Source organism: Pleurodeles waltl, chromosome 9, assembly GCF_031143425.1.
Source record: "Pleurodeles waltl isolate 20211129_DDA chromosome 9, aPleWal1.hap1.20221129, whole genome shotgun sequence".
Lineage (NCBI taxonomy): Eukaryota > Metazoa > Chordata > Amphibia > Caudata > Salamandridae > Pleurodeles > Pleurodeles waltl.
The window spans coordinates 866,534,116-866,560,235 of record NC_090448.1 but is presented as its reverse complement, the minus strand read 5'-3'; the positions used below and the strand labels follow the sequence as shown (position 1 = coordinate 866,560,235).

The 26,120-nt window shown below is 46.4% G+C and overlaps 1 protein-coding gene across 2 annotated transcripts in view; it reads left to right on the top strand.

Moving 5' to 3' along the window:
- PTPN21 (protein tyrosine phosphatase non-receptor type 21) overlaps positions 1–26,120 on the top strand; it is a 351,990-nt gene that overhangs the window by 286,638 nt on the left and 39,232 nt on the right. For both annotated transcript variants that reach the window (XM_069208139.1, XM_069208138.1), the window contains one exon: positions 17,677–17,911. In XM_069208139.1, coding sequence (XP_069064240.1) covers positions 17,677–17,911 — 235 coding nt within the window. The remainder of the gene's footprint in view (positions 1–17,676; positions 17,912–26,120) is intronic.

Below are 26,120 nucleotides of genomic sequence, written 5' to 3'. Positions count from 1 at the left end.
AAAGGCTGGATTTAGCGTGCAATCAGGTCTTGGCTATATCCCACTCGCAGTTGAAAATTGGCCTGGAACAGGCGACGTGGTCCTTAAGCTTTCGACTGGACTTTTGTGTAAAAAAGAGATCTTTTCCGAATTTAGCGAATTCCTTAATAGTAAAAAAATAAAAAAACAAAACAAAAAAACACAAGCTTACATTACATGGAATATACCACATAGGGTTTGGCGTTTTTGGATGCTGCTTCGCCAGGGGTTGTTAGCCTTGAATGCGCTTCTGGCAAAATGGCTTGGTTCAGCTAAAGAGTATAACTTGTGCGTGCCGAAACCCAAGACGTAAACCTTGTTTTATTTGTTTGTCTACCCCTTGGCCCACTTCGGCATAAATGGCAAAAACCCCTTTGTTTCCCTCTTTCTTTGCTGTCTGCTCCCGAGTTTCTTATGAATAGTTTTGTTTTAGAATTTTTTATATTTTAAAATGTTTCTTACATTTTATTCTAAGAATATGCATCGTGAAGATGGTGCGTTGTCTTGTAAAGGAAGTTTGGTAAGGGGTGTAGTACGAACTCTATCTAATAGCGACTTCTAGTTGCAGATTCCTTACCTTAGAATTTCCCCCAGGCGTCAGACTGTATCCGTAGATTTTTCTTCGAGCAATACCCTTGCATGTCGGTAGGTGGTGTTGGTCGACTCCGCGGGCATCGTAGTCGCCGTGATGACGTCGGGAGTAGTATATAGATGCCGCCTTCGTGCAGTGACATCAGTTCTTTTCTTTCTGCGCTACGCACTGATGCGGAGAAGAGCTACCCTGGTCTGTTTTTGACCGACTTCAACTGTTTTGTGCAGATTTTGTGAGACTTTTGGTGGGTTGAGGATATCCCCGAAGACCGGTTTCAAGCCGAAAGAGGACTGTCACCGCATGATGTCAGTGACGGTTCCTCATCGGGTTTGTCTGTGGTGTCTCGAGAGCGACCACAACCCGAAGTCGTGCTGCGAGTGCCGGGCCATGCACCCTAAGGCTTTGAGGGAGCGGTCCCTAAAGCTTATGGTGGCCCGGGACTTGACTCCGCGTAAGTCACGGTCTCGATCGAGAGGAAGGTCTCAAGACCGTTCCTGGAGCCATTATCACTCATCTTCTTCTAAATCTTCGGGTACAGGTAAGAAGAAGAAGAAGTCGAAGAGGTCCCATTGCTCTCCAACTTCGCCCGCCGCTCGGCTGATGCAACGCGGGAAGAGCATTGACGCTCAAGGCCTCCATCCTCGGAGCCTGCGTCTGGGTCAGCTCCACGTTTCCCAGAGTTTCTCGGAGCCGGGTCGACCCCCACCCAGCTTAAAGAGTTCTATGGGGGCCATACGCCTCATCTTTGGGTGGCTGACCCCGATACGGTGCCTTTGGGCCCAAGGAGTTCGGTTGAGGGGCCTTAGGGTTCCACGCCGGCGGCTTTGGCTCCGACCACCGAGGTCCCCTCTGGATCTGCTCGCGGATCCGCGCCGGTCACACCCTTGAGACCTTCCCTGGCGCCAGGTCAATTGTCAATGCTCTCGACGTCGATAGTGCCCACTATTGACATCGACCCGATCCTTATCCCCGACGACTCAGAGTCGGAGTGGCACCAGCAGACTCCGCCTTTGTTTTCGATCGGGCCTATTCGCCCCAGGTCGGATTCAGACTCTTTTTTTTTAATGGGTACGAATTTTGGGAGGGATTGCAGGGGTTCCTGGACCCTTATGAATACCAGGATGACCCATCTTTGGACTGGGCTCAGAAATTGAGCGATGCCAGTGGTCTGGATACTTCTCCTGATGCTGGCATGCTGTCTCCTCCTACCGTGGCTACGGCGGAGGGAGCGACTTATGGTATGGTGGTCAGTAGGGCAGCTGAGGTCCTTGGCCTTGAGCTTCCTATTGTAGAGGTCAGGTCTAATCTCCTGACGGAGGTGCTTCAGCCTGGGGCCTCCACTTCAGAACCCCTTTTGCCATTCAATGAAGCCCTCACCGCTGTCCTTTGGGTTCTTGGTCCAAACCCAACACAGGGGCTCCTGTGAAAAGGACTATCACACTCCGCCATCCGCCGTCTTCGAACGACCCTAAATTCCTGTCCCAACACCCCACTCCTGAGAGTCTTGTTATCCAGGCTTCCTCTTCTTCAGGCACATTATCTTCTGCCCCCCAGACAGGGAATCAAAAAGGCTGGAACAGTTTGGTAAGAAGTTGTTTTCTTCCCCCAGTCTTGCGCTGCAGTCTGTGAACACCGCATGCCTTTTGGGCTGATATACCCACGCTTTGTGGGATACGATTGCACAAGTTCTGCCACAGATACTGGAGGAGGCCCGTGCTATTGTCTCCCAAGCTGTGAACTATGGGAGAGATGCAGCAAAGTTCACAATCCGTTGAGGGCTGGACACGAACAACTCTGGGCAGATCGGTTGCTACAACGGTGGCCTTGAGGTGCCACGCCTGGTTGCATACTTCTGGTTTTTCTGGGGATGTCCAACAGTCACTAATGGACATGCCCTTCGATGGCTCCCATCTCTTTGGAGACAAAGCGGACTCAGCCTTGGAGAGATTCAAGAATTTCCTGCTATGACTCGGTCTCTTGGTCTATCCTCTGCCCCTCGCCCCCCCCCACAGTCTGCTTTTCGCCCCTTTCATGGACACGGAACAAGCTGCCTGTCGCGTCCTCCACCCAGCCACCATGCCACTCATGCTGTCCAGCCTGTGTGTGGCCAGGGACGCAGAATCCCATGTGGGCGTAGGACAGGGAACCAGAAGTCTGTCCAGTCCACCTCTGCCCCCGCTGCAGCCTCCAAACCCTCCTAGTCCGTCCCCTCACTCCCATCTAGATGGCAGCAGGATTCTCCATCAACTGCCCCACTGGGATTCCATCACTACGGACAGGTGGGTTTTGCAGATCATTCAAAAGGGCTACTCCCTCCCTTTCGATTCTGCTCCATCAGCCATGCCTCCATCCTTCAATCACCTTCTAGAGGATCATTTGGCACGTCTCTGCCAGGAAGTCGCAGCTCTCTTGGCCAAGGGAGCTATAGAATAGGCCTTTGTGCCCGAAGTAGGTCGTGGTTGTTATTCCCGCTACTTTCTGGTGCCGAAAAAGGGCAAGGGCTTATGTCCTATCCTAGACCTTCGGGACCTGAACTACTTCCTCAAGAAGGAGAAATTCAAAATGCTCACCGTGGCTCAGGTTCTGTCTGTCTTGAACCCAGAAGACTGTATGGTAGCGTTGAACTTGGAGGACGCTTATTTCCACAACCCCATCCTGTCTGCCCACAAGCGTTACCTATGATTTGTGGTAGGTCATGAGCACTTTCAGTTTACCGTGCTCCCCTTCGGCCTTTCCAGCGCCCCTCGGATGTTCACAAAAATGATGGCGGTGGTTGCAGCTCATCTGCTCAGGTTAGGAGTGTCAGTCTTCCCCTACCTCGGCGACTGGCTGTTGAAGGTGGACTCGCCCCAGAAAATGGTCTCCCACCTTCAGACTATGGCAAACCTCCTGCACATGCTGGGGTTCACTATAAACGTGCCGAAGTCGCACCTCTCAGATGCTCCCTTTCATCGGAGCAGTTCTGGACACAGTGCAGTTTCAGGCTTATCTTCCCGAAAAGTGAGTCCAAGCCATTCAGGCTATGATTCCGATCTTTCGACCTTGGTCTTGGGTTTCGGTGAGACTGACTCTGAGGCTGCTGGGCCTCATGGCCTCCTCCATCCTGCTACTAACACATGCCAGATGGCATATGGGGGCTCTGTAGTGGGACTTGAAGTTCCAGTGGGCGCAGCATCAGGGGAATCTCTCCGACATGGTCCAGATCTTGGAGGGGACTGCGAAAGACCTGCAGTGGTGGCTTTCGAATCTGCATTGGGTCCACGGCAGATCCCTCTCCCTTCTCCAACCAGATCCCTCTATAGTGACAAATGCGTCAATTCTGGGTTGGGGTGGCCAGATGGGAGAGGCTGAGATCAGAGGCCTCTGGTCTCCAGCAGAGTCTGGGCTCCATATCAATCTTCTGGAGCTCCGGGCGATCAGGCTTGCATTGAAAGCATTTCTTCCCTCTCTCAAAGGAAAAGTAGTGCAGGCGTTTACGGACAATACTACCGCTATGTGGTACTACAACAAACAGGGCAGAGTAGGGTCCTGGACCCTTTGTCAGGAGGCACTACGCCTCTGGACATGGTTGGAACTTCAGGGCATTGCCCTGATGGTTCAACATCAGGCAGGTTCCCTCAACGCCAGAGCAGAGAGAGCAGACACAGCCGATCACGAATGGCGTCTCCATCCAGAGGTGGCGCAAGGTCTCTTTCAACAATAGGGAGAGCCTTGGTTAGATCTGTTCGCCTCTGCAGAGAACACGCAATGTCAGCTGTTTTGCACATTGGAGTTTCGAAGGCGGCACTCGCTCGGAGATGATTTTCGTCTCGAGTGGCACTCCGGCCTCCTTTACACCTTTCGCCTATACGACTTCTGCCCAGAGTTCTCAAGAAGATAAAGAACGACCAGGCCCAAGTCATTTTAGTGGCTCCGGACTGGGCACGGAGAGTCTGGTATCCAGAGCTATTGAGCATGTCCATCAATCCTCCACTCAGACTGCCTCTTCTGGCGGATCATCTGTCGCAGCAACAGGGGACGGTTCTTCACCCAAACCTGTCCAACCTCCGCCTTCATGCATGGAGCTTGAGCGGAGGGAGTTGATGACTTTTGATCATACACCCGAAGTCTGCAATGTTATCTTGGCAGCCAGGCGCCCCTCCACCAAAACTGTATACGCCTGTTGTTGGAATAAATTTGTGGCATGGTATACCAACAAATCTATTGATCCCCCCTCTCAGCCCCTCTGTCTGAGGTTTTTCTGTTCATTCTTTCTTTGGCCCTGCAGGGCTCTGCTTTGATCACCCTTAAAGGGTATTTATCTGCCATTTCGGCCTTCCTTAGGCTACCTGAACAGCCCTCACTTTTTAAGTCTCCTATTGTGAGTAGATTCCTAAAAAGCCTCACCCATTTATTCCCCCCTACTCCATTTATCATGCCTCACTGGGACCTCAATCTTGTCCTTACTTATTTAATGTGTACTACCTTTGAGCCGATGCATAATTGTCCCTTGCGGCTCCTCACCTTTAAAACTGTCTTTCTTGTTGCCATCACCTCTGCTCGCAGGGTGAGTGAGCTTCAAGCCCTTTCATCTAAAATCCCATACTTGTCTGTGCATCCTGACAAAGTGGCGTTGCACACTAAGGCTTCCTTCCTTCCAAAGGTGCTTACGCCTTTTCATGAAGGCCAGTCCATCACCCTGCCTACTCTCTATGCACCCCACATCCTTCTCATGAGGAGAAGAGACTCCACTGTCTGGACCCAAAAAGAGTGTTGGCGTTGTATCTTAATCGTACTAAAGATTTCCGGGAGGACGATCAACTCTTTGTTGGGTATGTGGGTGCGAAAAAAGGGAAGGCAGTGCAAAAGCATACCTTCTCTTGATGGGTGCTTCTTTGTATCAAAATGTGCTACGCTTTGGCCAAGAAGCAACCCCCAGAGGGCTTGCGTGCTCATTCCACCATAGCAACTGCTGCTTCCACTGCGTTAGAACGCGGAGTTCCTGTCCCGGATATCTGCCAGGCAGCTACGTGGGCGTCCCTGCATACGTTTGCTAAACACTACTGCCTGGACAGTCCGGTCCGTTGGGATGGCTACTTTGGTTGTTCGGTCCTGCAGGACTTCTTAGTATGATCTTGGTTCACAGCCCACTTCCGAGGATGGCATTGCTTGGGTATCTATTCTAAGGTAAGGAATCTGCAACTAAAAGTCTCTATCTGATGTAGAAGTTACTTACCTTCCGTAACGAAATATCTGGTAGAGACATATTCTAGTTGCAGATTCCTTACCGCCCACCCATCCTCCCCACCTGCAAACTGATTTCTAGTGACAGGGATTTCCCTTTCAGGTCCTTAGCTCTGGTGCACCAATCTCCGTGTTCTTAGCAGCTCTGCGCTTTGGCGTGGAAAGTCGTTAAAAGAAACTGACGTCACTGCGCAAAGGTGGCATCTATATACTACTCCCAACATCAGCACAGCGACTACAATGCCAACGACTCCTGCGGAGTGGGCCGACGCCACCTACAGACGCGCAGCGGTATAGCTCGAAGAAAAATCTCCAGATCCAGTCTGACGCCTGTGGGTAATTCTAAGGTAAGGAATCTGCAACTAGAATATGTCTCTACCAGATATTTTGTTATCGAAGGTAAGTAACTTGTAGTTTAATGCAAGTGGGTGGATCTCTTATTATGATGCAGTTTATTATAATTTCACTTTATGGGCAGACAGGCAAGGTATGTGAGTGATTTGCTATACATTTAATGCTATGTTTGTATGGGCAGATGGGTAAAGAATTTGACTGCTTATATCCATATTTAATATTTAATAGTTTTTGTCTTTTATATGTGGACCTTGCTTTGATGCACTTTATTATAATGCATTTTATGGGCCAACGGGCTAGGGGTGGGTGCGCTTTTCTATATATTTAAATCTCTGGGTTTTTTTTGGGAGGATGGCTAAATTGCTTATGTACATATTTTAGCTTTTTGTCTTTTATATGTGGACCGCGTTTTGAGTTCCTAATCATAAATAATATAAACTTGAACTTGAAACTTAAATGCATCCATTGCATCAACAAACTCTTCATCAAGTGGGAAGAACCATCTGACCCTCTTGCATCCACCCAATAATAGCCTCCTTTCCTGCTTTTACCATACTCTCTAGGTGATGTGTATCTTGAAACTGGCAGTAAAGTTACCTGGACAATTTCAGTTCTTAAACACCTGCCACACAGGCAGTGTTACATTGAATTGCCCTAGAATACAATGGACAAGAGGAATAAAGTTGCATGAGCACTGCTGGTAACTCCCACACCACTGCTTTGTGCACGCTCCACTGATAGACCGGCTTGGATGCTTTGAGGCCATTATCTATCCGCGAGTCCTAGTCCATGAATAATCACCAGGTGTCCCCTGGTGACATCCCTGCAGCCTTGCAGCCCCGCGGACTCGCTAACTAAGAGCAGTGCTGCTTCCAGATAGTTCCTGTGCTAAGCCGAATCAGCATCCTCAGAGAGATGGGAAAGGAGAAATCCCTAAAAAAAGAAATGCACCTGTCTAGTTCAGATGGTTCTTCAATAGTGGAGGCCACCTTACTCTGAATTCCCTGTCCCCACGCTAAACCAGATTTCCTTGGGAAGGAACAATCTAAAGGGGAATGTGCATCTTAAACCAGTGTTTGGCTGCAAAAGAAACCTCAAACACTGCAATTCTTTCATGCAAGAGTGCACATAAGGAAACACTTATCTCTTGAGGCCAAGCAGTGAAGAAAGAATAAGTGTTGTTCTGAGTGATAAGTTTTACATGGAAAAGATGCATGGTTATTGGTTGACTTTTTTGTTGTTGGAACTCATGGGAGTTGTAATTCCAGATTAGTTATTCTTATATAAAGTTGGGCTGCTGAGCTAATAAAAATGAACAAAGAGTGCATATCCGAAGCCTCTGGTCCTGGCATAGAATTTTCAACTGAATGCCTATGAGGCAGAGCTTCACCTTGAGAGTGGATGCTTTTAATTACCTCTCACTGGAAGGCCATAAATGGGCCCTAAACCCCAAAATGATAGAGATGATCTTCTACAGAATAAGGGATGATCTTCTACAGAGATGATCTTCTACAGATCCATCTGTGGATCTCTTAACCATGGCCTGGAAAAGGAAGTGCCCTATGCTTTGTACACTTCTCTTCCCTGGAAGGAGCCTTTAGGTTCAGCTGTCCTCAGATCTTTTGTATGCATCTACCTAGATTCTGCTTCTGCCAAAAGTCCTGCAGATGGTACACAAATATTGAGTGTAACTTATTCTAATCTCCCCAGATTGTGCAAAGGAGGATTTTAAGAGCCGGTCTGTTGGCACTCTACTCCCACACACCCCTCTCTTTCCAGAACACAGTGGATTGGCTCTTGCAGCAGGATGTTCAGGTCGTACCTCAGTCCCCTAGCACTCAAGCTGTACTATGCCTTTCTGATGTTATGCATTTCATACTGTCTCTTGCATAGCAATGGTTGGCAGTGGCTACTGTCAAGGATTATCCTACTGTCTTGTCAGCATTTGTTTGTGTCTCTGTTCAGCCATAGCTATTTAGATTACTTTTGTTGTCTTGTTTTCTGAAAGGTTTGCATTACCGGTATCCGTTTCCACTGTTCTTTGTTCTTCGATATGATTTGCATCTTGTGATGACTTTCTTAATGGCATCCCCTTTCGAGCCAATCCATATGTACCCAGCCTTGTTGTCCTCATCCCTCCTCCTACTAAGGTCGACAAACAGCTGCATAGATTGGATCCTAGACATGCAGTCTCTGACAGAGTGGATGACCAGCACCTTGTGGGCTTTGCCAGAGCCAAGAAAGCCATGGCTTTGACTAGATTAACCATTTTATATTGGGTCATTTGACAAAGGAAGATCTGTTCCACCTTTGCTTAGAAAGATTCTATGAAGGGCATATGTTCCGTTTTTCACTAAGCCCTTGGCTGCTACCATTTTGATTGGCCATGTGGTCATCCATGCATACCTGTGCAAACACTACTGCCTCACAGTCCAAGCACATAGTGATCAGTACTTTGTCAGGGCTGTACTGCATGATTTCTTGGTTTGGCACTGCTAATTTCCACCCCCTAGAGGGTCATTCTTAAGGTGAGGAATCTACTGGTAGATGTGTCAATCAGAAAGAAATTCGTACCTTCAGTAGCAATATAGCTGGTCGATACATATTCTTCCTGCAGATTCCTCTCAACCGTTCCTTCTCCTCTGTGCTGCACTGTATCATTTTCCAAGGTATGCAAAAGCTCCTATACTATTATTGTCACTGATGTTTCTCCTCATGCCTTACTGGGGTGTGAAAACAGTTTCCGAAACTAACATCAGTGAGCTAGTTGTTGCCTGTTATATGTGCCAGTTATGTCACATCCAGCCTGCCAACAGGGGGGTGAAGCTGCATGGTGCCACCCTAGAACACAGGCTAGCTATTGCTGGGAAAAACCTTCAGAGGAACAGTCTGACACTAAGAGAAGATTCGTAAAGTAAGATCCACCAGCATATTACTACTGAAGGTAAGTAATGTTTACTTTCCTACTGTGTTTGTTGTATGCATAAATATACTTATAACCTATTTACTTGATATCACAATTAGGACCTTTTCTTCATCTAGGTTCTCAGTCCCCGGCCTATGATTAGTTTAATGATTTTCATTCATTTTCTGCATGTCCCACGTCGCCGGGGATACAAGTTCAGGTGAAAATGGTTTCTTTCAATAAGATTATCAGTGTTCTGCCAAACTCCTTAGATACTTCCCCAATACCTTTGAACAATCAGGGTTGTTAAATGGTCATTTGAACAACATATGTACTAGGGGAACTACCTTGATTTATTATTTGACCCTTCTTTAAATATTTTCCTAAATATTCATAAACTATGGATAGGTCATACCAGTTCTGCAGACAGCCATCTGATCTTTACTGAACAACTCTCCTGGTGATTCTCCCGGATTTGGAATGTTCACCACTAGCTGCATCCACTCCTCACTGCTGCTGCGATAACTGGCAACAAGAAATGAGTGTGGCCCTATTTACACCCTAAATGGCCACCAAAAATTCTGATCTGTCTGTCTTGCTTAAGGTTTTAATCATGTGAGATTTGGCCATTGTGTTTAGCAGTTTCACCCCAAGGCTTCCACAACGCCACCACCACTTGGCTTACAGGAAATGTGCTCATTCGCAGGCGCTGGGCTAACACAAAAGTTGCAATCATGCTTCTTCTTGACCTTGCCTCTAAACCAAACACTGTGTTCTTGATTCTGCTCAAGGGTGGCTATGGTGCATTGCACAAGGGTGCGATGGATACTTGTTGTTACACTGGTTGAGCCTCTCCACCTTAATATTTCCCTTTTACTTCTTTCAAGGTTGGAGTGGAAATTTTTGTCTAGCCACATTGTTTCTCTGTTTCCTTGAGTATAGTATTTCCTTGTGGAAGTTTACTATTGTCCTTTTTGGTCAAGGGAAACAAAATGGCATCCCATTCATCTACATCCACACCACTGCCTTCCCTGTGTCTTCATGCATGCAGTAATGTAGTCTCTGCCTCTGCCCATTTTACAAGGTCAGATCTCAAAAATAACTTATTCTGCACTTTTGGTGGCATGATAATGTTCTTATTGTGTAGGAGGAAGAACACCAATTCAATACACCAGCATTCTATTGTGATCCTGGGTTTTCCCCAATAGCACTAGGCTGTCTGCTTGCGTATGTCACTGTAGAAGAGGAATTTGTGTTGGCCTGCAACTCTTTGATTATGAGAAGCAGAGAGTATATTTTCCCCACAGTAAAATATTGTTGCAGTAAATGAAAATATTTGAGAGTGAGAGTCCTTTGTACTTGCCTTAAAAGTAAAACAATGGGCACTCTTCTCTCCTTTGTTCCACTGATGTCAGCTTAGATTTGGAGACGAATGTTGGAGCCAGTTCCAGTACTGATACCCATGAAGTCTGCTGCGGTGCTTACACAGAGGGCACCTAAGTGGAACTTTGAACCATTTTTTTTTTTTTAAATCTGTTTTATTGCTTTATAACTGCATGACAACGCATATATAATGAAATAACTCCACAATTTGTGATCCCCCCTCCCCCTCCCTTCTCACTTCCGCACATTCTATCAATTGCATAAATGTGTTAGATCAATTCACTAATAAACAACAGATTTATCCTCTTGTACAATCTCCTGTATGAGTATCTTGGTTAGTTATGCAGGGTCAAGTTCTGAGAGATTGGCCTCAGCATCAGAGTTAGAAGTGTTGGGTGCTCTAAAATTGTCCAGTATCATATTCCAATGCTGAACATTGTCTCTAGTTCTTAGGCCTCTGAGGGCTTCCCTCAATAGTACTGTATGGAACTTCGAACCATAATGGAGATCTGGACTAGGATCGGTAAGGACCAGGGAACAGGTGCAGAAGGGGCAGACAGCATCAGGGAGGGCCTGCCAACAGAAGTTCAGCTGGATGCCCCTGCGGCTGCACGGGTCAAAGGTGCTCTGGAGGGAGCAAGAAGACAAATCTGCAGTATGACCTTCTTAAAGAATGCAACCTGTTGCTGGGTCTACAACAGTGTAAGAAATTGGTATGTTGGTTGACAGCGGTGTGAGCTCTGGTCAAGTAGTACACCGCAATCCTTGTCAGGGCAACGCAACCCCAAATTAACATGTGCTCAACCCCCTGGTACCTTGGCACAGAGCAGTCAGGCTTAGCTTTGAAACAATGTGTAAAGTATTTGTGCAACACTTCAAACAGTAACCCAGTGACAACACACCACAAAAGGGGTTTCAAATCAAGTTAGAACAATAGAGCACAATGTAATAAATAAAACAAGACCGAATAGACAAAAATCTAGTCCGTAGATCCGGAGTTGTGTATTTTTGAAGTTTAAAGTGTAAAATAGTGTCAAAAAGCACAAAGTGCCAACTGCGGCTGCTTGGTTGCACTAGGCAGGGTGAAAGTAACTTTTTCAGGCCAACTGCGATGGAGCTCAGGTCAATTACATTCACCAGATTAGGCTTGCTGAAGTTTACCTTGTCAAATTCATGGCAAGAGTCCTGTTCGTCCACGAGGAGCAGAAAGAGTGTCATAGGTGGCTGTCAGGGTAGGACGAAGAGCAGACCAGATGTCACTGGTGGGCGTTGCTGGAGCTTTGTGTTGGCGGTCCCCTGTTAGCTGTCGATGCTGTTGCGCAAAGATGCAGCTGCCAGGCCCTGGAAGGAATTGCGGTGTAAGTGGCGAGCTCTTGGTGTGACCAGGCCCATTTTCAGTCTCGAAGAGCCCAAAAGCTTGAATTTTGTTCCCTGAGCCACACCAGGAGTCCAGGACCTGAAGGGCACCATTTGGGGGTGGGGTCAGGAACTTGTTGTAGCTGGGTCCAGGGGCTGGTGCAGAATTTTGGGGAGCAATTTATGTTTCTGAGGCTCAGATCTGGAGGCCAGCAGACTAGCTCTTGAAGTCAGTCTGGTGTCCTGGTTTCAAGGGTGGAATTGCCAGTCCAGTGCTCTTCTCACCCAGGCAAGAGGGCAGCAAGTCTTTCACAACAGCAGTCCAGCAGAGTGACAGTCCTTTCAGCAGCCCTTCCTGCCAGAGTTCCCGCGGATACAAAAGTGTACTGAAATGGTGGTGTCTGAGGTCTAGCATTTATATCCAGTTGTGCCTTCTAAGTGGGGGAGAGGTTTTCCTTTGAAGTCCCCAGGCATCATGCTTCCCCCTTCCTGGCTCCACACTAATTACAAGGGGTGTGCAGCCCTTTGTGTGGTGACAGGCTATTCAAGTGTAAGTGGGGCTTTGCCCAGCTCCTCTCTCCCATTCTGCCAGTGATAGCCCATCCAGGTATACCTAAGATCCCTATTGTGTGTGGCTGTCTAGGAGGAATACACAAAGCTCAACTGTCAGCTACACCCAGTCATTTGACCCAGGTACAGGTTATAAGCCACTGAAGGGCTAAGGTAGGGAAATGCCACCTTTCTAAGAGTGGCATTTTCAAAATTGTAATTTAAAATTGGATCTCACCATAACTTAAATTTTTTCATTACAGTTCCAAAGATGCCAAACATGAACTGCGTAGCTGCTCCCATTTAGAAATGACAGCTTATTAAATATAATTACATGACTCCAGTGCTATCCTGTGGGAGGGGTGGGCCTTGCAGTAGTGAAAACAAATTTAAGATGTTTTCCCTACCAGGACATGTAAAACTTAAAAGTACATGCCCTAACTTTTCAATACATCACACCCTGCCCTTTGGGCTCTCAAAAGCCTACCCTAGGTGTGGCTCATGTACAGAACAGGTTTATTTTGCCAGGTCAAAGTGGCAGTTTCAAAACTGCACACACAGGCTGTTATGGCAGGCCTGTGACATGTTTATAGGGCTACTTAGGGGGGCACAATCTGTGCAGAAGGGCCACTAGTAGCATTTAATTTCAGGCACTGGGGACATGCAGTACTACTTTATTAGAGTCCTAAAAGTACATTAAATATGCCAGTTTGGTATAAGCCAATGTTACCATGTGTTAAGGAGCAAAAACTTGCACTTTGACACTGGTTAGCAATGGTAAAGTGCGCAGAGTCCTAAGGCCAGCAAAAACGAGGTCAGCAAAAATGGAGGAGGAAGGCAAAATGGTTTGGGGGAAGACCACCTTAAGGCTGACAGGTCTAACTGACAGCATGGGCAAAATTGGGGTCTGCTGGGGAAATCTCTACGACCGCATAGGAGTTGGAACAGGCTGGAAGCTAGGGGCCCTTGAATTGAGGCCCTTGCAGCTTCTTGCTTGATTTTGCGTGGTGAGAACAGTTGGAATCTCGCTTAGTTTTCTTGTGATTATGGCTTTTTTTCAACTTACCTGAAAACTTTGAGCATGCCCTTGTGAGGGACTGACTCTCTGTTCGGGTGCAGCTTGCAACTTGGAATGGTAATGCTGCTTTCAGCGTAGTCACTTGTGTTTGGCTTTATAGAGCTTTGTTTTGCTTCCAGCTCCCCGATCGACTTCAGGTGCAGGAAGTCATATTTCTCACACAACTTTGAGTTATTACCAGGGACCAGAGTCAGTTTTGAGGGTCTGTGCCTGACATCTGCTTCCTTCAGTCGCTTCGCAACTCAAAACCTGACTTTTTCAGGGGACACCTCTTCCCTGCCACACTGTCATCCTTTTCACTGGTGTTGTCCGGAGGACAACAAATTTAGGAGCAGAGACCTGGATCCAACTTGAAGGACTCAGAAAGAAAAACACGTAATGTCCACACTCGGGGGTAGTTCCTTTATGTGACTTTGCTCTGTCACTTCTGGGATAGTACAAGTTCACCACAGAGCCACATTGCACATCCTAGCAACAGCCAAGGGTCATTGTAGAGGGAATTTTATAGATCCAGTCTTTATATGGGAATTCTAAAGGTGGGAAATCTGTGTTTAGATGGAGTATCCACTCCAAAGATGTTAACAACGGTAAGTAACTCATTTTCTGGGTACATTATGTCCAGGATTGAACACTAACCCTTCCTCATATTTCCTCCAAATGCACCTAATGTGCATTCATCAACATATGTGGTACATATCATGCACATAGTTTAAATGAAGAAGCATGACCCAAGTCTTGTATTCTTTTGAATCCCACTTGACAAATTTAATTCAGAAAAGAGTGTGACCCTTCAGTTGGGTCATGCAGAGTGCTCAATGCAGGATTGAAACATCCCTTGATCTTTCCCCCATCTGGCCCTGAAATAGTTACCTTGACAACACACAATCAGAGATCAACAAAGCTGTTTATAAAACTGCTGTACTGTTCACCATTAAGAAAATCCCCATCCTGTTTTCCCTCTTGGAATGAGATGTTAAGAACACCTTTCTCTTCCTCCCTTTCCTCCTAGCATTTATGGGACACAATTTTCAATGAGTTCCTACCTCTACTTCACAGTGCTCTCATTATTTTCATTCTATTGTAAGCCACACGCCTACCAAAAATGACCAACATTATTATTTTGTATTATGTATAAATAAAACGTTGCTCAGCATTCCAAGCAGTAACTATGTTGGGTCTAGGAATAGGCAGCTGTTAGCTCACAAGAAATAAAAGAAAATGGGAACACCAGTTATATGGGTTTGCATACCAGCAATATCCGATTTACAAAACAGCACATAAATGCTTTAAAAACCTAATCTAATCATGGTCATCTTCCAAAAATGTGTTGGAACACCCAGTTAGCCAATGCTGCTGTTTTCTCACTCCATCTAGTGTTGGGGGAACAGCCATGTTTCTAATGGCAGAGCAAACAGTGGCGTCTCTAAGGGACTCCTTTGTATGTTGGCCCTTTGGTTATTTAGGCATTGGTGATAGTACTTCACCTGCTCTACCATACTGAAAGTAGGCATCCTAGCATACACTTTTCTCATGTTTGGGACCGCTAAGGAAAGTGGTGTCCTGAAAAGGATATAGCACTAATGGCCCAGTGCACTGGGGAAAAAAATCTCTGCATGTCAGAGCCATTTAGTTTTTGTTTTTCTGTAACAAAACAAAAACTTTCTTAGATTAGTTTTGAAAGCAAAAACTGTGCTGAGTGGGCACAGTAAACATGGTGCCCACAAGCTTTTTGGGGAGCTGCTGTGGCACAGTTCTCCAAAAGGCTGGTGAAGATCTCTAAAATATGATGGTCTATACTCTGCCAGGGCAGGCATAAATGTGTCCGCTAGCCTAGTGGAATGAAGTACAGCATGGAAAATTTTGACTAAGTGCCTTTTGTCTTTTGATGTAGCTTATCATTTTTGGAGAATCGAGTTGGACTCGTTGCCAATTTCTAACATTGGTATTTTGTAGCTCACTCTAAAAATAGTTCCGTTTTGAATGTGTTAGTGTCTGAGTTTTGTTTATTTTTTTAGTATTTTAAAATAGTATATTTGATCATTCGTTTGATGAAAGCTCAAGTCTCTCTAAGGATTTCGTTCAAAAGCTCAGTGATGTCACATTCTGATCCCGCATATCGGATGTTCATGTTGCAGAGAAGCTGGTTCCCTTGCTAAGGGGAGCATGCATTGTGTATAAGCGTATGCCAAGGTGTCCCCAAGGGAATCTTTTTAGAACTAGGTCCCCATTTACTCCTTCGCCACACATACAAATGTTTGTCTGATGATCTCATCGCTGACTGTTTATTTCAAATTGCCCCATTGGTGTTTCTGTAGAGAGTAAAAGCATGGAAATGACTTCGCTTTACTAGCCATTAAAGGCCTGCTCCAGTGTAACAAGGGAGCAGGCCTTTAATGGTTAGTATAGCCCAGCTGCTGAGGGCTATAAAAATATTTGAACATTCTGCCCTATGAGGGCAGAATGTTCTAATTAAAAAAATAAAGGCCTCTCGGGTGCCGGAGAGGGTTGAAATCCCTTTCTGCTCCAAAACCTTTGTTCACAGCTTTTGCTGTGAATGTCCTACATCAGTGGTTCCCAACTTGTGGCCCAGGGACCCCTTGGTGTCTGCGAAGCCTCCTCAGGGGGTCCGTGACTGCTTAGAAAAATAACTAATATTAACAGATTGATAAAGTGTATATAAATAAAGTGGCTACATGCATAATTGAAAAAATTAAAACATTCTGTAAATGTCAAGGTATTTGAAATTGGAGGATAAAAATTAAATTAGTGTCCTCAGATTGATTCATGGGAGAAGGGCAGGTGCATCAAACATAATAAACTAAGGACAGTGTGTGGCTTCAATCGAGTTTAGAAAAGTAAAATTTTTATTTTTGTATTTTATTTGTTTGCAAATGGAATAAAATGTATTATCATTTGTGTTTGTATTTGATGTAATGCTTGCCTCTGTATTTTTTGTGTATTGTTTTGCAGTTCAAATCATCAACAATGTTTTGGCCTGGGTCCCCGGCTTCCAGTATTGACTCAGTTGGAGTCCCCGGAGTCCAATAATGATTCAGTGGGGGTCCCTGTGTTCCAATAATGATAAAGTGGGGGTCCACAAAAGTCAAAAGGTTGGGAACCTCTGTCCTATAGTTTGCAACCATGTGCGGGCCCACGGCTGTTACTTTTGATTATTCACAGCTGAAGCTGTAGAAGGGGGGGCTAAAGCCAGCACCTGGTTCTCCTCAGCTTTTGTAGTTCAGCCATGCCAGGGAGACCCAGGGACTGAGCAGCATTCACCCCTCCCTCCTTCTGAGGCCTTGTGACACTGACCTGCAGGAGGAGAAAATGGTCAAGTCTGCATGTGTTCTCTTGCACGGCCTCTGCCTTTCGCTTTCCTTTGCCAAATATATTTTAGAGAGGCAGGGGAAAGAGAAAGGCAGAGGCTGTTTATTGCGACATTGAAATGTTGAGAGCAGTGGGGCTATACCAGTTCAGGTAGGCCTCTGCTGTTCCTTTGTTATTAATGGAGTTCTCATATAATATAATATAATATAATATAATATAATATAATATAATATAATATAGTGTATTGCTCAAGTACCATGCTGTTAAAAGGTAAAATAAGACTAGATTTAAAAAAAATAACAGTTAAGCTATTCAGACTAGGAGAGACATTGATTGTCTCAGAAAGGTTTAAAGCCAGGACGAATTAGATAACTTTACAAAGGGCTACATTTTCTGAACTAAGGCTTGGAACTATGAATTCGGTTTGCAATTTTAACTTATGAGCGAACTATCTGTCTAGTTTGTAAAAATAAAAAAAATAAAAAAATTCACCTGAGTTCTTTTTCAAGAGGGAGAGGGAACTCTTTTATTGCATGTGAGATGCATATCTAATGTGTAGTCATCACAATAATGGGCATTTATGTGAGGCATTTTAACTCGCTCTCCAAGATAGTGTACGGTGGCATTACTGTTGATTAACTCAGGGATTTTCATTGAGCTCTGGAGGGTAAAAGGGTAATTTGTTCTTGCTTGGATTCGAATACGTGACCTACAGGTTACTAATTGATTTCAACAGCAGGTGCAGCTGTCTACTAACTGACTTATACTTAGAGCTGCTGCGGGAGTCCGAAGCATGTAGGCTATTTGTGTAAATTTTCTTGACAATCCAATCTTTGCAGCATTTTTTTTAATTCACATTAATGACTTACATTTTCTTTATCTGTTTTGAAGGAGGGTGGACGAGAGAAGAGCTTCAGGTACTGGCCCAGGCTCGGCTCCAGGCACAACACAGTCACTTATGGGCGATTTAAAATCACTACTCGCTTTCGTACGGACTCTGGTTGCTACGCCACCACCGGCCTGAAGATCAAACACCTCTTAACTGGTCAGGAGAGGACTGTATGGCATCTCCAGTATACGGACTGGCCAGAGCACGGCTGCCCAGATGATGTCAAGGGCTTCCTTTGTAAGTCTGCACACTTGCTTTTTGGTTTGGGAATAGATTTGTCATTCAAGTAATCTTCTCTAGGCAGAGCTTGAAAACCTGGCCTCCAAACATTCATTTTGGAGGCTTTGATTAATACATTGGATGGGCCCAAGTCCAGCACAAGAATATCCATATTCATGTAATGGAAAGCATATTTAAGGGGTGGTTAACGGAGACTTCATAAAGATGAAGTCTTATACAATTAGGCTCGGCCATTTGTGTGTAGTCAAAGCCCTTTAGAGGCAAATTTCAAAGCCTACACTCACAAAGGGCTGTGCTTTTGAAAAATAAAACAATTGTTCTTGCTGTTTACAAGACTGAATTTAAGCCATGAATGTATTTCACTCATTGATTTTGGATTTTGTCTTTGCAACCTACCTTGATCATAAAACTGTTGGTTAAAATAAGAAAACTCAGTGTACACAAAATAACTCAACTCTTGTCAAAAGCAACTGCAAGTTACTAATTATCATTTTAAGCAAGATAGATGTGCTCTTCCGACACACACAAATATGTAAGAGGCCAAAAGTCATTTTATTCAACCCTTGCGTTAAAGACTGGTTCGGTGGCTGTACCATCAGGTCTTATTAATTCTTATTTAAGTGAGTGAGCTTACGTTGTTGTTTGTAAAAAAATAAAACCCATTGGTCTGTTAGGAAATTTGGTGTTCTGTTTCAAACTGAGGATTTATGCAGTGCCTCGTAAGATCCAGTTACATAAAATAACTGCGGCACCATATGGTTTGTCTTTCTCTTGGTCTTCCTTGGACAGCTAAAGCATTGTTTTGCCTTTTGAAATAATTTTGTGGCTATATCACAAAATTCAGAATTGTCTGAAATTTAGAAATGACATACTTTTACGTTTGGATTTGCAAATATATATTATGTTAGTGGGCTGTTTATTGTGCTGATCCGATCTAGAAAGCTTTTCTTATTAGATCATACACATTCTGCTAGTGTTTAAGATACCAATAATTTCAGGATACAAATACCAAAGCCACAAAACTTTAATAGAACTTCTGAATTGACTAGTATGTCAGAAGGTTCACTCATTTAGAGGAGAGAAATTTAAATAAGTAGAATGTGCCTAAAAACTCTATAGTTCTAGAATGCCATTGAATAGTGTAACTAGGAATATGTTGTACCACTTAGGAGTCAGACTAAATTGCAATTTTTCTGCATATTGTTTGCTGTGGTATTCTTCCTCCAAGTTCTCCCTTCCCTCAAGTCCAATTAGTTACGTCTGGCTTCTATTACATTGTTTGGTGCATCTTGAATATCTGTGACGCCAACCCTAATAAAACCTTTAAGTATACTTTCTCCATCCAAAATGAACTGCTATTTGCTAGTGACTGAAAAGGTCATTTTTCATATATCAAAAAAAGAACGCTTCCACGTATTAGTCTAAAACTATTCTTTAATTGCTTGTAACACTTCGTCTTCTTCCTTAAAGAGATTCTGCAATATGTTTCTATGAACCTAAGCAGATCAATTCTGGAGCAAAAGTTAAAAAGCCTCTATGGTGGTTTGAGGCATCCTTACACAATTTTGTTTCTGTGCACATGTGAGTAGGGATTTCAGTGTATCCATGCACAAGTTGTCCATGTGTAATTGTGCTTTCAAGACTGCCTTTTTCAGTTGGAATAAGTAGTGAAAGTACACTTACAGATTTTATATACTCTACTCTCTTCCCCAAACCCTGCTTAGGTGAGCCATCTCAAACGGTTAGTCTTACACAATCTTATAGAGACTTCTAGCCGCAGATTCCTTACTGTTAGACTTGATCTGGAAGGTTTTTCTTGAGCATGCCTCCTGCTCACCTGTAGGTTACGTAGTTCGGCTCTGCGTGCGTCACCCGCGCTGGAAGTGATGTCTGCGGCGCCTGTATAGAGGCCACCAAGGAGCACAGACATCAGTTCTTTTCTTTCGCGCCAGTCAGCACTGATCTAGAGAAGAGCTACCCCGTCAGCCCCTTTTTGACTGAATTTTTTCAACATTTTGTCAAGTCTTTTTTTTTTAGGTTTTCCTCCTGGGGTGGCAGGGATGTCATTCAAGAAGGCTGGCTTCAAGCCCTGTGGCGCCTGTCACTGACCATTGCAGGTGATGGACCCACACTTTTTATGCCTTTGGGGGTCTCGAGTGCAACCATGACCCCAATTTGTGTTCTGAATGCAGCGCCATAAACCTGAAGGCCTTGAGGGGGCGATCCTTCAAGCTCCTGGTGGCTTGACATGCGGCGATGCAAAGTACACTGAATTGTTTTCTCCTGGGAGCGGTTGTGGAGTCCGAGATCCTTGTCACACTCAAAGTTGTCGTGCCACTTGGGTATGTCCCACCATAAGAAGAAAAAGAAGTCAAAGAGATGTTCGACTTCACCTTGTTTGTTGGCCGACGAGATGAGGGAGCGTTGTGCATCTAGTGCTGGCTCGGCTCCGTGCTAGAGCCTGGGTCAGCTCTGCTCCTCCCCAATGATCCGGAGCGACTATTGCCCAACTGAAAGGATTTTATGAGGCCCTGTGCCTCATTTTTGGGCAGACCGACTCCTCTGGTGCACCTTCAGGCCCCTGAGGAGTCCAAAGGGGCCCCTTCTTGTTTAGTGCCGGGGTCACCGGTTTTGGCTCCAGTCAAGCCTTGAGGATCCTTTTCTGAATCTGGACCAGTGCCAGTAGTACCACCTCGACCTTCCCCAATGCCTGTCCTAATGCTGTCTCTCCCAGCTCCGCTGGCGGTCCTGGCCCCACTCTGATCCCGACTCCGACACAAAGCTGGAGAGGCATTGATCAATGCTGTTTCTGCTGCCATCTGTAGCCAAATCCTCCAGGTTGGAGCCAAAGCCCTATTCCTACGGGCTAGGACTTAGGGAGGAGTGTGAGGACCATGAAGAATACCAGCCCTATACAGTCCCCAACTTTGACTGTTGTGAGTAACTGGGCAAAGCCAGTGGACTGGATACGTCTCCAGACACTGGTATGCTTTCTTTGCCTTCTGTGGCTACAGAGGATGTAGTGTCATTTGCAATGATGGTGTGGGAGAGAAGCAACAAAGTTCACCATACGTTGTGGACTTGACACAACTGACTCAATGGGCTTTTCAAGGGAAGTCCAGTCATCTCTGATAACACATCTCTTCAGAGACAAGGCAGATTTGGCGATAGAGCGCTTTAAGGACGGTAGGGCTACAGCCAGGTCCTTGGGCCTTTCTATGGCCCCACATCACCCACAATCTGCCTTTCGCTCCTTTTGTGGATATGGAAGAGGATTCCAGCTGCACCAATACCCTCCCAGCTGCCATGAAATGCACGCTCCCCAGCCTCTGCATGGCCGAAGGTGACACAGACCTCATAGGTCAGGCAGGCCAGGGGTCAGGTCAGTCCACACAACTCCTGGCAGCTTTCAAACCCTCTTAAACTGCCCTCATACCGTCATGGGCATCCAGTTGGCTGCAGGATACACGTTCACCTGCCCCACTGGCAGTCCGTAACATCGGACAGATGGGCTTTGCAGATCAACCGAAGGAGCTACTCCCTCCCCTTCATGACCACATCGCCCTCATGCCACCATCTTACAACAGGCTGACAGAGGATGTTACTTCTCTGCCAGGACGTCAAGGCTCTCTTGGCCAAGGGAGCTGTAAAGCGGGTTCCAATGCCAGAAGTGGGTTGTTGCTAATCCCCCTGCTTTCTGGTGCCAAAGAAAGACGGAGTCCTTCGTCCTATCCTAGACTTATGGCCCCAAAACTACTTTCTCAAGAAGGAGAAGATCAAAATGGTCATGTCAGCTCAGATCCTGTTTACCCTGGACCCAGGAGACTAAATAGTAGTGTTGGACTTGCAACACCCAAATTTCCACATTGCCGCCCTTCCTGTCCACAGGGCATTGCCTGTGGTTCACGGTAGGCTACGAGCGCTTTTCAGTTTGCTGTACTTTCCTTTGGCCTTACCAGCAACCCTTGTGTGTTCACTAAGGTGATGGCGATGATCACAGCTCATCTGCGGACATCAGGGGGGGCAGTCCTCCCCTATCTCAATGACTGTTTGTTGAAGGCGGATTCGCCCCAGAAAACCGTCAACCTCCTTCTGGTTACGGCGAACCTCCTGCACACGCTGGGGTTCACTATAAACGTGCCCAAGTCACAACTGTCTCCCTCTCAGACGCTCCCTTTCATCGGAGCTGTTCTGGACACAGTGCAGTTCCGGGCCTATCTTCCCGAAAAGCGAGTCCAAGATATTTGGGGTATGATTCCCATCTTTCAGCCTCTGTCTTGGGTTTCAGTGAGACTTACTCTGAAGCTGCTAGGCCTCATGGCCTCCTGTCTCCTGCTAGTGACAAATGCTAGGTGGCATATGCGGGCTCTGCTTGGGACTTGAAGTTCCAGTGGGCGCAGCATCAGGGAAATCTCTCCGACACGGTCCAGATCTCGGAGGGGACTGCAAAAGACCTGCTGTGGTGGCTTTTCGAATCCGCATCAGGTCCATTGCAGATCCCTCTCCCTTCCCCAGCCAGATCTATCCAGAGTGACAGATGTGTCCCTTCTGGAATGGGGTGTCCACGTGGGAGAGGCGGAGATCAGAGGCCTCTGGGCTCCGGCAGAGTCTGGGCTCTATATCAGACTTCTGGAGCTCTGGGCGATCATGCTTGCGTTGAAAGCATTTCTTCCCTCTCTCAAAGGGAACGTAGTGAAAGTGTTCACGGACAACACTACCACCATGTGGTACTGAAACAAACAGGGTGGAGTAGGGTCCTGGACCCCTTGTCAGGAGGCACTATGCCTCTGGACATGGCTGGAACATCAAGACAATACCCTGGTAGTTCAGCATCTGGCGGGCTCTCTGAACGCCAGAGCAGACAAACTCAGCCATCGATGCTTAGCCAATCATGAATGGCGTCTCCATCCGGAGGTGACGCAAGGTCTGTTTCAGCAGTGGGGAGAGCCTTGGTTAGATCTGTTCGCCTTTGAAGAGAACACGCATTGTCAGCTGTTTTGCGGGTTGGGGTTTCGAAGGCGGCACTCGCTCGAAGACTCTTTTCGTCTCGAGTGGAACTCCTGCCTTCTTTCCGCCTGTACCACTTTTGCCCAGAGTTCTCAAGAATATCAGGAACGACCGGGCCCAAGCTATCTTGGTGGCTCCGGACTGGGCACGGAGAGTATGGTATCCCGAGCTATTGAGCAGGGCCACGGATCCTCAACTCAGACTGCCTCTTCGGGAGGTTCTTCTGTCGCAGCAGCAGGGGACGATTCTCCACACGCACCTGTCCAATCTTCGCCTTCATGTGTAGAGATTGAGTGGCAGAAGTTGACGGCTTTTGACCTTCCACCTAAAGCCTGTGACGTTATCTTGGCAGCCAGGCGTCCCTCCACCAAAACGGTATACGCCTGTCATTGGCATAAATTTGTGGCATGGTGTAACAACTAATCTGTTGACCCCCTCTCTGCTCCTCTTTCTGAGGTTCTTTTTTTCATTCTTTCTTTAGCCCAGCATTGCTCTGCTTTGGGCAACCTTAAAGGGTATTTATCTGCTATTTCGGCCTTTCTTAGGTTAACTGATCAGCCTTCACTCTTTAAGTCTCCTAATGTCAATCGATTCCTTAAAGGTCTCACCCATTTGTTTCCTCCCACTCCATTTATCATGCCTCAGTGGGACCTCAATCTTGTCCTTACTTTCTTAATGTGTACTCCATTCGAGCCAATGCACAATTGTCCAATATGGCTCCTTACTTTCAAGGCTGTTTTTCTTGTTGCCATCACTTCTGCCCGCAAAGTGAGGGAGCAAGCTTCAGGCTCTTTCTTCAAAGCCCCCATTCTTGTCTGTCCACCCTGACAAAGTGGTGTTGCGCTCTAAGGCTTCCTTCCTTCCTTCCCAAGGTCGTTACGCCTTTTCATGTAGGCCAGTCCATCACCTTGCCTACTTTTTATGCACCTCAAATCCTTCTCATGAGGAGGAGAGACTCCACCACCTGGACCCAAAAAGAGCATTAGCGTTCTATCTAAATAGTACTAAAGATTTTCGGGTGGACGATCAACTCTTTGTTGGATATGTGGGTGCAAAGAAAGGGAAGGCAGTGCAAAAACATACCATCTCTCGATGGGTACTTTTTTGCATCAAGATGTGCTGCGCTTTGGCCAAGAAGCAACCCCCTGAGGGATTGCGCGCTCATTCCATCAGATCAACTGCTGCTTCCACTGCGTTAGCACGCAGAGTTCCTGTCCTGGATATCTGCCAGGCAGTTACATGGGCATCCTCTCATACGTTTGCTAAACATTACTGCCTGGACAGTCAGGTCCGTCGGGCCGGCTACTTTGGTCATTCGGTTCTGCAGGACTTTCTAGTATGATCTTGGTTCGCAGCCCTCTCCGAGGAAGGCATTGCTTGGGTATCTATTCTAAGGTAAGGAATCTACATCTAGAAATCTCTATCAGACCTACAAGTTACTTACATTCGGTAACGATATATCTTGTAGAGACATATTCTAGTTACAGATTCCTTACCGGCCCACACATCCTCCCCACTTGAGAACTGATTTCTAGGGACAGGGATTCCCCTTTCAGGTTCTTAGCTCAGGTGCACTAATCGCAGTGTTCTTGGCGGCTCTGCGCTTTGGCGTGGAAAGTCGTGAAAAGAAACTGATGTCACTGGGCTGAGGCAGCGTCTATGTACTACTGCCAAAGTCATCACGGCAACTACAATGCCTGCGGAGTTGACCAATGCCACCTACCAACGTGCAAGGGTATTGCTCGAAGAAAAAAATCTCCAGATCCAGTCTGACGCCTGGTGGAAAATTCTAAGGTAAGATATCTGCAACTAGAATATTTCTCTACCAGGTATATAATTACCGAAGAGAAGTAACCTGTACGTCAACAGTTGTGCACGCTGGAGATTCCGAGGTGGCTCTCACTAGGAGACGCTTTTCTTCTCGACTGAAGTGCAGGCCTCCGGTACTCCTTTCCTCCCATACCACTGCTGCCCAGAGTTCACAACAAGCTCAAGAACAACCAGGCCCAAGTTATCCTTGGGGGGTCGGGACTGGGCACAGAGGGTCTGGTATCCTGAGCTCCTGAGTATGGTCAATGACCCTCCGATGAAGTTGTACATTTGGGAGGATATTCTGTTGCAGCAGAAGAGGAGAATTCTCCACCCAAACCTGTCCAGTCTCCACCTTCTTGCGTGGAGATTGAGCGGTGGCAGTTGACAGCTTTCGACCTTTCTCCCAAAGTCTGTGGTGTCATCTTGGGAGTCTGGTGTCCCTCCACCAAAATGGTATATGCCTGCCGTTGGAAAAAATTTGTGGCATGGTGTGCAGAAAAACAAATCAATCCCCTTTCTGCCCCTCTTTCTCAAGTTTTCCTTTTCATGCATTCTCTTACCAAGCAGAGCTGTGCGTTGGGCACTCTCAAGGGCTACCTCTCTGCTATTTTTTCTTTCCTGCGGGTGCCTGACTAACCATCTCTCTAAGTACCCTATTGTAAATAGGTGTTCGGTGGCATGTGTAGCTGCAGATACACATGCTGTGCATAGTCCGCCGTCTGGTGTTGGGTCGGAGTGTTACAAGTTGTTTTTCTTCGAAGAAGTCTTTTCGAGTCACGAGACCGAGGGACTCCTCCCACTTCGGTTCCATTGCGCATGGGCGTCGACTCCATCTTAGATTGTTTTTTTTCCGCCATCGGGTTCGGACGTGTTCCTTTTCGCTCCGTGTTTCGGGTCGGAAAGTTAGTCAGAATCAACGGAAAATGTGTCGGTATTGTTTCATTCGGGATAGTTAGGGCAAATCGACACCGAGCCTTAAAGAGCTCCGGTAACCCTTCGGGGTATTTTCGATCCCCCGTCGGGGCCTGGTCGGCCCGACCGCATGCAACATCGAGACTGATGGAACGGACCCCGTTCCGATTCTGTCCTAAATGCCACAGTAAATATCCTTATACAGACCAACATTTGGTCTGTAACTTGTGCCTGTCCCCCGAGCACAAGGAAGAGTCGTGTGAGGCCTGTCGCGCGTTTCGGTCGAGAAAAACGCTCAGGGACCGAAGAGCCAGGAGGTTGCAGATGGCTTCCACGCCGACAGGACAACAAGGGTTCGAGGAGGAGGAGGAAGAAGAAGAAACTTTCTCCATCCGCGAATCAGATTCCGAAGAATTCGACGTCGACGAGCAACCAACCGTGAGTAAGACGTCGAAAGAAAGATCACACGAAAAAA